This window comes from Oryctolagus cuniculus, chromosome 7, assembly GCF_964237555.1.
Source record: "Oryctolagus cuniculus chromosome 7, mOryCun1.1, whole genome shotgun sequence".
Lineage (NCBI taxonomy): Eukaryota > Metazoa > Chordata > Mammalia > Lagomorpha > Leporidae > Oryctolagus > Oryctolagus cuniculus.
Window position 1 is genome coordinate 38,376,740 of NC_091438.1, and position 13,659 is coordinate 38,390,398.

General features: G+C 44.2%; 1 protein-coding gene across 2 annotated transcripts in view; it reads left to right on the forward strand.

The window, feature by feature from the left end:
* Positions 1-7,501: 7,501 nt before the first annotated feature.
* The window catches only part of SLAMF6 (SLAM family member 6), a 41,921-nt gene continuing 35,763 nt past the window's right edge, over positions 7,502-13,659 (forward strand). For both annotated transcript variants that reach the window (XM_008264216.4, XM_008264217.4), the window contains exon 1: positions 7,502-7,634. In XM_008264216.4, coding sequence (XP_008262438.2) covers positions 7,541-7,634 — 94 coding nt within the window. In that variant the 5' untranslated portion in view covers positions 7,502-7,540. The remainder of the gene's footprint in view (positions 7,635-13,659) is intronic.

A 13,659-nucleotide genomic window follows, 5' to 3' on the forward strand; every position in this document is an offset into this window, starting at 1 on the left:
GAGGGTATTAGACAGAGGAGGGGGAATGGGATGTCTAATGGGGCTGAGATGATTGCAACCCTGGGAGGAGACTGAAAAGCTAGAGACAGGGAAGACCAGTCCCAGAAATCACAGGAAACAGAAGGGCAGCAACAGAGGTGTCTGACAGGAGGTAGATAAGGGGGTTCTGCCTTGATCAGCTTGGGTGGAAGGAAATCATGGTTTAGAGGCCACGTCCATCCAGAGCAAGAACTGTCTTAGTCATCTTTTCATGAGCAGCACCCCAACCTAGAAGTCAATGCCCAGCAAATGCTAATGAGCATCTGTTGAACTGAACTCGCATTGTAGACACTGAGAGAGCAAAAGAGGTCCTGGAGGCTCTCCCAGAGCCCAATCTAGGGAACTGGGGAGAAGGGACAGTCTGCGTGCCCCAAATGGCACCTGGAAAAAAGGATAGAAGGATTGGGCTTTTAAATGATGAGAATGAGGTTGTGACTCCCACAGAACTATAGGGTGTTTAGGGCCTTAGGATGTTTGCTAAAACCCTGAGTGGAAAGTGACTTGTTAAGAAGTCTTATGTGAGATGACAAATGGAAGCTTCTAGATCTGAGAAAAAAAAAAGAACAAAACACTTCCTTTACTCCCTGCTGATCAAAGAAGCCCCATATCCTCTGTTCTGAGCTACTCTTTGCAGATGCACCAAGTCTCCCAGCTCCCAGCTATGTCTCTGTATTCTCTTCTCATGGGACTGAAAATAACTGCTACTCTTGAAGAATCCCAGAGCTATTGTGTAGAAATTGCACAAGCAGATACAGCCACCACTGAAGAGGATGCTCTCCATGCCCTTGGAGGCCTGGCACTTCATTCCACTTCATCTACACATCTATCCTAGGACTCTCCCCCTGCCTGACACGCTTTACCTGTGCATTGGTACCCTCACCACCTATAACACATCTGTAACACCTGTAACTTTTGCCTCGTTAATGTCCACTCATTCATTCAAGCTCAGCTCAAATACCCTCTCCTGGGGAAGTCTAACCATCTCTGATGTCCAAACTTTGCTCTCTTTATGCTGCATCTTTCCTTCATAGGAGTTTTCAGAGTTTGCATTTAAATATTTCACTCTGAGATAATTTGAATAATTTCTCTCTTTCTCTGTTGGAACAAGAGTTCCATCAGGACACAGACCATGCCCAGTTTCTCTCACCATTTGTATTTACTGTGCCTAACCCTGTGTAAGCTACAGAGGAAGTACTCAATATACAAGGGGCCTTCAAAAACTTATTGCACTAGAAACAAAACTGCCCTGCGTGTTTCTGGGTCAGAACCACAGACCCTGTTGGCCCCAAGCTAAAAAGCCCTTAGTTCTGCCCAGCTTCCAACTCTAACCATTGCTATTGAAGGGATGACCTAGGGTCAATGAAAACATAAGTTTCCTTTGCCTATTCATACTAGTCTGCTATTCAGCTCTCCTCCTACTCCAGGCACATAATGGGAATCAACAGGGTGCCTTCCTTAAGGAGGTTCACACCTCTCTTCCAGAATCCCATGGATAGGTCTGGGTCAGGTCTTAAAGCCTATCTGAATGTTATTAAGCCTAAAAAGCCCCTCCTGCCAGTTCCTAAAAACAGGCCTTAGAGTAACAACTAACGTGGACAGTCCACCTAAGTAGACAGGCCTTCACAGAGGACTTAAAGGATAGTGAGGGCAGGTGCAAAATGATCCAGAATGTAGATGGTTTATTAGTCTGTTGCCTTTCCCAACCTGAGACTCTGGTCTTGTGCACTAGCTAACACTTTTAACTTCCTAGCAAAATGCAACAACCAGGCATCCAGGGAAAAAAGCATAGCTAGTCTGCCAGAAAGTTAATTATTTAACCCTTGTCCTCACCTCTGGGGAGAGAAGAGCAGCCCCAGAGAGGATGCAAGCCATACAGCAAATTCCTGCTTTTCCCTAACGGGTTATGGATTCCTAGATACAGGAAAACAGCAAAGTTCCTAAATCAGGCTCTCAACAGCGAGCCAAAACAGAGCCCTCCTATGAAAAAACAAACAAAATAAAACACAGCTTTCATCTATTGGAATACTGCCATGACTAGGGCCACTGCAACTCAGTACTGAACTCAGTACTCACTGCTGAACTCAGTACTCAGGCAGTCCTAGACCTGCTACCTGCTGCCCAAGAAAGTACCCCCAGACTAGGGTCAAACTAGATGAGTACACATCATGTTCATTCTTTCTTGGATGAGGACAGATAACTCCAGGACTGGTCGGACAAGGCTAAAATACCTGGACTAGCTTCTGGTCATAAAAATTCTGGTCATTGCCTCTCCTTGGTGACATGGTGTCCACATTCCTTCTGCTTCTCTGTAGACTACTGTGTTTTTGTTTTTGTTTTGTTTTCTTTTGTTTTGTTTTGGACAGGCAGAGTGGACAGTGAGAGAGAGAGAGACAGAGAGAAAGGTCTTCCTTTGCCGTTGGTTCACCCTCCAATGGCCGCCGCGGCCGGCACACCGCACTGATCCGATGGCAGGAGCCAGGTGCTTCTCCTGGTCTCCCATGGGGTGCAGGGCCCAAGCACTTGGGCCATCCTCCACTGCACTCCCTGGCCGTAGCAGAGAGCTGGCCTGGAAGAGGGGCAACCAGGACAGAATCCGGCGCCCCAACTGGGACTAGAACCTGGTGTGCCACACCGCAGCACCCGCCAACTATTGTGTTTTAATGCCCTTGTTTGTTTTGTCTCTAACAGAAGACAAGCCATCTTGCTTCAGGTGCTTCTGAGACAGGGCTTCCAGCCTATCTCGTCAGACAATATGACCAGCCCTCTAGACCAAGCAGGACAATGCCTTCCGAGGTCACCCTCAAACACCATAGGACAGAAGAATACCTGTATCCAGCTCTACACCCATCTGTCAGCTCTACAGAAACCACAGAAGACGGATCTTCATCCATTTTATCCCCACAAGATTATGGGTATTTTCTCTTGGTGGGGGGAACTTTAGGTAGAAAGCTAGAAATTAGCCTATGTGTGTGCGAGGGGCCTGAGGAGAACAAAGCAGCAGCCTAGAAGCAGCCCAGTATTTTACACTGTGAAGTCCTGCCCAGACCCTGAGAACTTCCCAGGTGGCCTCAGCCCTTCCTCCGAGGAAAGGTTCCCAGGAGAATCCTCTCTCCTCAGCACCAGGTGGGTTACCTGGCCTGATAACATGAGGCAATAAAACCTCCACAGCCTCCTCCAAGGCACACATCCTAGGGGAAGCTTCTGCCCAGCACCAGGTGGGCTCCCCAGTCAGATAACACTGAGTAGTAAACTGGGGGAGGAATTTTCCTAATTCACACTTAACAAACCCTTTGTCTTGGAGCAGAAGGGAGAGGGGGTGAAGAGAAAGAGTCAGAAGAATTAGACAGGATCCCTTAAAAATCGAAGTCTGCACAAAGACCACCCACCTGCTCAGCTTCCCTGAACCACAGGCCTGGCCTGCCAGGTGTATTCTCTCTATTTAACCACGTAACCTCGCTTTCCCCTAGTCTGAGTGACTGGGCTCCCTCCCCCTCCCCTCCCCTTCTCTCCCCCTCCCCTCCCCTCCCATAACTAGAAGGACTTCTTTAATTAGAGAAAAAAAGGAAAAACATATTCAGTGATATATTTCTCAAAACTAGTCTTGTGGACTAGTTTTGCCACCTTCAATGAACAAATAATTCCCATATGATTTTAACTTTCCAAGGCATAGAAAACAGTGGGAAGCTTCCAAATTCATTCAACACCATAACATAATACTGTTACCGAAGTCATAGGAGGAGGAGAAAAGTGAGATAACCCCAGAGGTTAGCATACTGTTGCCAAATCTACCTGTTTTTATATGGCTCACAGATAAAGAGTAGTTTTTACACTTTTAAATAATTGAAAAATTTTCAAATGAAAAGTAATATTTTGTGACAGGTGAATATTATATGCATTCAAATTCCAGTGCTCATAAATTAAGTTTTATTGGAACACAGCCAGCAACTGCTCATTTTTGTCTTGATTATGGCTGCGCTTACCCTATGACAGTAAAGAGTACTTGCCCAGGGCAATCTGGCCCTCAATGTTTATGATATTCACTATCTGAGATTCTACAGAAAAAAGTTGCCACAATGCAACCTGATGTAGGTCAATCTCACTTACAAATGTTAAAAATCTTAACCTAAATTTTAGTCAATTGAATCAAGCAATAAATTAAAAGGAAAATGCAATAAGTAAGATTTATCCTCAGAATTTATGCAGAATCTATCCTCAAAAGATATCTTTCAGAAACCTATTGTAATTTGTGTTTAAGCAAGTTGAAGGCGAGACAAAAACAATCATCTTGATCAATTCTATAAGATATATTTTATAAAATTCAACACCTATGGCTGATTTAAAAATAATTCTTCAGAGCCAGTATTGTGGATTAGCAGGTAAAGTTGCTACCTATGACACCAGCAGCCATGTGGGATGCTGCTCCACTTGGGTCTTTTGGAAATAACATGAAAAAAAGACAGCTCTTGAACTGTAAGAGGAGATGCCATTCCAAGTTCTTGTCATCACTCACATGGCAGCAAAACTCCAGGGCCTTGATTCTTGAGACCATACCTCCCAATGCAAGAGAGTCCTTCAAGACTCCTGGGACTGCACATCCATTGGAGACACAAGGTAAAAACTAGGAAAGTTTCTCAAAAGCAAATGATATCAAACACATGGCTGACTTTCCCAAGACCACATCATAAACACTTTGTCCCTTTTCCTCTTTTTCCTGGGTGGCTTTCCTGATTCTGCAGGCAAGTCAGGGTAATAATCAATGTACATGAGTGAAACTGACACCTTGAGATTTGATTATTTATTTGATTTTAATGGATTTGGTTCATGTGGGTTCCTGCTAAGGAGTACACGTTAACCTCTTTGTATTATCCTCCGGACAGTCATCATAATGATCTTGCTGCTGCACTGGGTGCTTTCCAGTGTGTTACGCAGTTGCATGAAGACATCCACTGTGTGACAAATGTCTCACTCTAGCTAGAGCAACAAAAGCATGAAGAGAACATTTTTTAAAAAAATCATTCCTATGATCAGTCATCATGACTTGTGAATTTCTTTTTTTATAGAAAGCTTTTATTTAATAAATATAATTTTCATAGGTACAGCTTTTGGATTACAGCAGTTCTTCCCCCCATACCCTAATCATCCCACTTCCTACTCTCCCTCCCATCCCATTCTTCATTAAGATTCATTTTTAATTATCTTTATATACTGAAGATCAACTCTATACTAAGTAAAAATTTCAAGTTTGCACACAAAGTATAAAGTACTGTTCGAAGACTAATTTTATCGTTAATTCTCATAATACAACTCATTAAGGACAGAAGTCCTACATGAGGAGCAAGCGCACAGTGACTCCTGTTATTGATTTAACAATTGACACTCTTATTTATGACGTCAGTGATCACCTGAGGCTCTTGTCATGCGCTGCCAAGGCTACGAAAGCCTTTTGAGTCCGCAAACTCTGTCAGTATTTGGACCAAACAAATCCACATCATGGTAGCAGAGAGTGATGTCAATGCCCAAAATTGAATTAATCTGTTAAAAATGAGAGGCTTATCAAAAGGGCAGCATTGTTAAATTAACTCAAATTTGGCCTAAGGCTGCCTTTGTATCCTGAGTACTTATAGAACAAACTGCAACCTAACTTAATAGGTAAACAGACTGAAAGCCTAACTTAACGGTACATTTTTGTAACAAACACAGCCATTATAGCAGCTGAGCTTCAGCCAATCACAGGCTGCCAACTGATCAGATCCTGTCCAAATAAGGCAAATGTCACACTGTAAACAACCCTGCTGTGCTGCATAGCAGTTCCTTTTTCTGTTCGTAAATAACGCCTGCCTCAATCATTGTACCTTCACTGGTTCTGGATGCTGCCTAATCCTTCACTCAAGTAAACGCTATGAAATTTAATTTGTCTGAAGTTTTTTCTTTTATTATTTCAAAGTTCTATCCTACATGGGATGCATGGAGGACTGGTCTCTTCTCACCTGGTTCAGACCCTAGGTGAGGTAGTAACAGGAACTACTGTAAGAACTGCACAGATGACACAGATACACAGAATCCTGGCCAAGGGACTGTGGGTGGCAACACACAGCCCAGCTTCTCCCTGAGGAGAAATCAGAGTAAGACTCTGGGAAAATAAACACTCAAAAACATTTGTGGGAGGCAGGCTTTGGGCACAACACTTAAGACATCACTTGGGACACCCACCTCCCACATCATAGTGCCTGGATTCAAGTCCCAGAGGTGCTTCCAATTCCAGCTTCCTGATGACGCACACCCAAGGAGGCAGCAGGTCATTGCTCAAGTACTTGAGTCCCTGCCACCCACGTTGGAGATCCACATTGTGTTCCAGGCTCCTGGTTCAGCCTGGCCCAGCCCCACAGGTTGGGGCATACAGAGAGTAAAAGGGAGGATGGAAGATAACTCTCTCTCTCTCTCTCTCTCCCCCTGCTTTTCAAATAAAATAAATATTTAAAAAAAAAATCTGAGTATATGGGAGAATTAAGAACGTCACACACAATCCCAGGTACAATGCATGCTCAAAAGAGCCATGTGAAGAACCCAAGTTTCACATTAGGCTGACACCTAGGATCAGTGGAAGCCCAGATAATTGGTGCAGGACACCTCCAGTGTGAGGCAGTTTGCAAAAACTGAGCATGGTGGCTATTAAAAAAAAATAACAAATCATACACAGAAATAGAAAAGTACAGTACATTCAAAGCAACAAAATGATTTTTAAGAGATTTATTTATTTGAAAGGCAGAGTGACAGAGAAGAACAAGAAGAAGAAGAAAGAAAAAGAGAGAGAAAGAGACAAAGAGAGAGAGCGTTCTTTTCATCCACTGAGTCAGTCCACAAATGACTGTAACAGCCAGGACTGGGCCAAGCTGAAGCCAGGAGCCAAGAACTCTATTCAGGTCCCCCACATGGGTGGCATGGGCCCAAGTCCTCAGGCCAGCTTCCACTGCTTTGCCAGGCACATTATCAGGGAACTATATTGGAAGTGGAGAAGCTGGGACTCAAACAGGCCTTCCAATATTAGATGCTAGCTTGGTAGCAGCTTAACCTACTGTGCCCTAATGCCAGTCTTAAAGGAACAAAATAATGACAGAAACTATCTCTAAGGAAGCCCAGAATCCTAATTTCTCAAAGATTTTAAAACTACTCTCTTAAATCCCAGAAAGGAAAATCACAAAGAACTAAAGGAAGTTGGAAAATAGAGGACTTGAACCACAGTGTAGATGAATTGGATCCAACGGTCAGATACAGAATATTCTTCTCAACAACAGTGGAATAGCTATTTTCTCAAGTGCATATGTTAGATCATAAAGTAAGTCTTAATACAGCTTAAAGGGATGAAATTCTGAGTCTTTTTTATGATCAAAATGTAATTAAGCTGAAAATCAGTAAGAGAGGGATTCTTAGTGAGAGGGAGGAAGTTCTCACTCACCCCTGTGAGAGGAAGGGGAAGTCACTTCAACTGACAGTGGCACCAGTGATGACTGTCTTGAGGTCGCCAGCACCAGTCACCACCGCTGAGAGCATGTTCTGGCTGTTCCTGTCTCTCCCATTTGTCTTCTGCCTGGGCCCAGGTAAATGTCGATGCAAACCCATGTAGCCTCTAGTGGCTCCTTGCTTTTGTGCTGCTTGTTCAGTCTAAATCACCTGTGTACAGCTGTCTGCCTGGCCTTCTGCCAAGGGACCGAGTGGGGCTTACAGTGGTGCCTAACAAACTGCCATCCTCTTTCTGTTTTAAACGCTAAAGGCCCGAGAGGGCACAGAGTGAACAGTTTCAGCTGTGTGTGCATGTAAGGGAAGTGTTTGCCGGGGCACAGGGAACAAGCTTTTCTAAGTCTGTTTGAGGTTTGGGAACAGCATGTTGTGGTAGAAAGAAATATCAGAAAAATGAGTCTTCACACAGTCAGCTGCTAGGCTATTGTGTAACCTTGAGTAGATTGGTTATCCTTCCTGGGCCTCACTGAGCTCATCTAAAACATTGAAAACCTATCATTCCATGTAGCCAACATTTCTGGGTCCAACCAGAAACACTAGAAAGAGTTCAGGTGCCGAGCATCTCTTACCTTTCGCTGACTGCGAAAAAACCGGATCTCCAGATCTCCCTTCCTTTGACGCAAATCAGGGGCTATAGCAAGTCCAGCAACACTTTATAAGGATGCGAGAAAAGAATTGACTAATGACTGATCTAACCTGCTTCTTGTTCCTGCTGTCAGTTAGAAAACATGAAGGTTCACCTCATGTTTGGGAAATTACAAGTGGTTTGTTGAAGGCAAAGTGTAAAGTTCAGCGACAGGAGACAGGAGACCAGACAGAAAAGGGAGCTCAACGCTAGCCCTGTGGAGTGATAAAAACAACTAACATTCATTGAGTATTTATTCTAGTTTCGATTTTTGGCCCAGGTGCAATTGTCTCAAGACAGTTCTATGATTCTACTATTCTTATCCCTGTTTTGAATTGAAGAAAGGGTGAAGATAATTTAGATGACTTATCCAAATGTCATCAGCCAGCAAGTGACAAGCTTTTGCCATAGTTCTGAGACACAATGATAGCTAAACAAACATGAGAACAGCACAGAAGAGGGAAGGAACAGAAGCCAGAGATGCCACAGAGGTAGATTCATTTTGTCATTCTATAAATATTCATCAAGGACTGAATGCCTGCCACGTTCTGGGAACATATCATGAGAAAAGCAGGCAAAAATGCCTGCTCTGGGAAGTTAGCATTTTAGAAAGGTATACAGACTACAAACACGACAAGTAAGTAAAAGACTATATAGGACAGTGGCAAATGATAAAAAGGAAGTAAAGCAAACAGGGGAAGAGGGTACAGAATATGGAGGAGAGGCGGCCAAATTTTGGATGGGAGAGCCAAAGAACGTGACAAAGTTGGGAGGTGGGAGCAGCCACTGGGAGCAAGGCGAGTTCCGTTTTAGAATGACTAATTTAAGACGTTGGTGTGATATCCATGAGGAGACTTCCTGAAAGCAGCTAGAAATAGAATGAGGGGTGGGACTGAGGCTGCAGACTTGAAAATCAACAGCATGAAGGTTGGAAGTGAACCCAAGGAGAAAAACGGAATGAGGCTAGAACCTTGGGAGGGAGCTATAAGATGGAGAAAGAGGCAGAATTCTCCAGCAACCAGAGACTGGAGCCTTTGTCTCGCTTTTACCTTCTCGCAAAATTGAAGCAGCCTCTACAATTAAATATTCTGGATGTCTTCCCCGTAAAACGCCTCACCTTCTCATTGCCAAGGACACTTCTTGTGACAACCCTGTCTGCTTCACCGATAAGGAAAGCAAGCAGAGGACACTTAAGTAACCTGCTCAAAGTCACACTGTCATGCGGGGGAAGGGTGCAGAGGGAGAAACAGATGTGTTTGCGGGAGGCAAGTGCAGGTGTTTTTAGGCCCAGAAGGAGAGCCTAGCTCCAGTCTGTGCTCATAACCATTTCACTGTGTGTATGTGGGATCTTCAAAAAGTCCAGGAAAAATGCAGTTTTAAAGAAAGAAAGAAGAAGAAAGAAAGAAAGAAAGAAAGAAAGAAAGAAAGAAAGAAAGAAAGAAAGGAAGGAAGGAAGGAAGGAAGGAAGGAAGGAAGGAAGGAAGGAAGGAAGGAACTATGCATACATTTTAAACCTGTTTTGAGCCAAAATAAACTAACCTTTTGATTCCATTTTTCCACAAACTTTTTAAACTACCCGCGTATTATTGTGGTCAAGTGTTCTGGTGTCCTAGAGAAGATGAATGCCATTTGTTCATCCATTTTATTCTTTCTAGAGGGGAATCTGCGAAACATTAGTGTTCACATAAATTACCTAGGCATCTCATTAAAATGATGGTTCTGGGATGGAGGCTAAGATTCTACAGTTCTAACAAGCTCCCAGGTGATATCAATGTTGCCTGCCCATGGACCACACTTCCAATAACAGCAAGGTTCTAAATCCCATTGGACTTTATTCAGACATCCTGGAGTTGGAGGGAGGAAGCTAATTTTGTAACTGTGTTTTCTTTTTTTTTTTTTTCTTTTTTTTTTTTTTTGACAGGCAGAGTGGACAGTGAGAGAGAGAGACAGAGAGAAAGGTCTTCCTTTGCCGTTGGTTCACCCTCCAATGGCCGCCGCGGCCGGCGCGCTGTGGCCGGCGCACCGCGCTGATCCGACGGCAGGAGCCAGGAGCCAGGTGCTTTTCCTGGTCTCCCATGGGGTGCAGGGCCCAAGCACCTGGGCCATCCTCCACTGCACTCCCTGGCCACAGCAGAGGGCTGGCCTGGAAGAGGGGCAACCGGGACAGAATCCGGCGCCCCGACCGGGACTAGAACCCGGTGTGCCGGCGCCGCTAGGCGGAGGATTAGCCTAGTGAGCCGCGGCGCCGGCCTTGTAACTGTGTTTTCAAGAAACGGATACAAGTATTCTGAGGCCCAGGAAAATGTAGTGGTTGGAAAGGTAGACAGATTTTTTTTTAGGATTTATTTTATTTTATTTGAAAGTTACAGAGAGAGAGAGAGGGAGAGACAGAGAGACAGATCTTCCATCCTCCAGTTCACTCCTCAAATGGGCTCAATAGCCAAGCATGGGCTCTCCCACGTGGGTGCAGATGTCCAAGCACTTAGTCCATCTTCTGCTGCTTTTTCCAGACCATTAGCAGGGAGCTGGATCGGAAGTGGAGCAGCCAGTGGAGCAGGAGGCAACTGCCTGCTACACCACGATGCTTGGTCCCCAGGCTGGTTCTTAAATCAAACCGTGCAGGACTCTGGTGCAAGGAGGTTACGATCTGATAGCTCCACTCCCCTGAGCTCCATTATCTGCCTTCAGACGTGTACTGTTGCTCAGAATGGGTAGAGAGTGGTTTTACATTTTGTCATCATCCTCAAAGGCACGAGTGTCTCCATGTCCCAGAATCTGCAGTCTGTCCCCAATGAGACCCCCTGCCTTCCATGCCTCTAGTGTTTGATCCCTCATCCCAGATCTATCTTCAGTTGTTCCTCAATCCACACTCAGACTTCTTAAATCATCATTAAGGTGGGATTCACATAACATAAACTAACGGTTATAAAGTGTACAACTCAATAACATTTAGCTAGTCACAATAGTGTGCAACTGCCTCCTTTGTTATTCTAAAACATTGTATCACCCCACAAGAAAACCCTGCACCCACTAAGCAGTCACTTCTCATTTCCCCTCTCCTCACTCTCTGGAAAACACCACCCTGCTCGCTGTCTGTGGGTTTACCTCTTCTTGATATTTCATATAAATGTGTTTTGGAAATATCCTGTGTACAAGAATTGTCAACAAAGGTGGAAGAGGCCTACAGGCTGAAGAAAGAGGCAAAAACCCCAAGATTACAGCAATTATAACTTATTAAGAGGACTTACAGGCAGAAATGTGTTCTCAGGCCGCCACAAGACCGTGGACTGCCCTGCTCTCGGTCAGTGGGAAGGGGTTATATGTTAAGCTAGACAAAAAGCCCACAGCAGGTGAACTTTCTCAGAAATACTAACATTCCAGGTATTAGATAAGGGATATTCCAGGATCAGGCTGGCAAAAAAAAAAGCGTTGTTTGCGAGTCAGGGACTTGGGATGGCAGTTAGAGTCATCTTTGAGCAAGATAGCAGTTGCATCCCAAATAGCTACAGTCCTATTGTTGTGGTTTGGATAATAGTTTAGGTGTCCCACCAAGGCCTATGTGCTGGGAGCTTGGTCTCCAAAATTATGTTAGCGATTAGTAGATTGAAGGTAGAGACTTGATCCAATTATGGTGCCCAGGAGGAGGGCCCGGTGGGAAGTGTTTAGGGATTGAGGCCATGTCTGTAGAAGGTAGTTCTTGGGAGAGGGTTGCTTATATAAGCCAAGTGGGCCTAGATGTGCACTCTCACTTGCTCACTCTCGCTCTCCTTCCTGGCTCGCTCCACAAGTATTCTGCCAAGCTCTGCCCTCATGAGATGCCAGCCTCACAGGGCCCCCATCTTCAACTATGAACCCCAAAACCATAAGCCAGAATCAATCCTCTTTCTTCATAAGTAACCTCTTCGGGGTACTTTAGATTTAGTACTGAAAAGCCTACTTACACACATGTCAAGCTAAATGTCCACAAAATGAAACCATACAATGTGTGACCTTTTACCTATGACTTCTTTAGCTTAGGATATTGTTTTTAAGGTTCGTCCTTAAAAGTAGATGTGAAGCAGTATCTCATTGTGGTTTTGACTTGCATCTCCTTTTTTTAATATTTATTTTATTTATTTGAAAGGCAGAGTTCTAGAGTTACAGAAAGGCAGAGGCAGAGAGAGAGAGAGAAGTCTTTCATCCACTGGTTCACTCCCCAGATGGCCATAATGGCCGGAGCTGTGCTGATCCGAAGCCAGGAGCCAGGAGCTTCTACCGGGTTTCCCAAGTGGGTGCAGGGGCCCAAGGACTTGGGCCATCTTCCACTGCTTTCCCAGGCCATAGCAGAGAGCTGGATCAGCAATGGAGCAGCTGAGACTCGAATGGGCACCCATATGAGATGCCAGCACTGCAGGCAGCGGCTTAACCCACTACACCACCATGCCAGTCCCTCATCTCCTTATTAACAAATGATTTTGAACATTTTTTTCATGTGCTTATTGACCCCTTGGGTATGTTTTATGGAGAAATGTCTATTCAAGTCCTTTGCCCATTTTTAATTGGATTAAATATCATCATTGTTGAATCATAAGATTTCCTTATATTTTCTTGATATTAGACCCTCATTAGACATATGATTTGAAAATATTTATCCCATTCTGTACTATGTGTTTTCATTTTCTATAAATGTCTCTTGATGCACAAAAGGTTTTAATTTTCAAGGAACACAATTTATGTATTTTTCTTTTATTACTTATGCTTTTGTTCCCACAGCTAAAAATCCATGGACAAATCCAAGATCATAATTATTTACTCCTATATTTTCTTCTAAGAGTTTCTAGTTTTAGCTCTTATATTTAGAAGTTTGATATACTCACATTAATTTTTGCAAATGGTAAAAAGTAGGGCTATAAGTTCATTTTTTTAATATTTATTTATTTAAAAGGCAGAATTACAAAATAGGAGTGAGAGAAAGAGAGAGAGAGAGAGAATATTTCATTCACTGATTCACACCTCAAATGGCTGCAACGTCCAGGTCTGGGCCAGGCCAAAGACAGGAGTCTGAAACTATCTGGGTCTCCCATGTGGGTGGCAGGGGCCCAAGTACTTGGGCCGCCCTCTACTGCTTTCCCAGCCACATTAACAGGGAACTGCATCAGAACTGGAGCAGCCAGGACTCAAACAGGCACTCATACAGGATATTGAGTTATTGGTATTGTAGGCTGTGGCTTACCCCTCTGTGCCGTAGCATTGGCCTCTAACTTCATTCTTTTGTATATTGATATTGAGTTGTCTCAGCACCATTTGTTGAAGAGACTATTCTTTCCTTATTGACTGGTCTTGGTACTCTTGTCAAAACTCACTTTGCGGCCAGCGCCGCGGCTCAATAGGCTAATCCTCCGCCTTGCGGCGCCGGCACACCAGGTTCTAGTCTTGGTCAGGGCGCCAGTTCTGTCCCAGTTGCTTCCAGGCCAGCTCTCTGCTGTGGCCCAGGAGGGCAG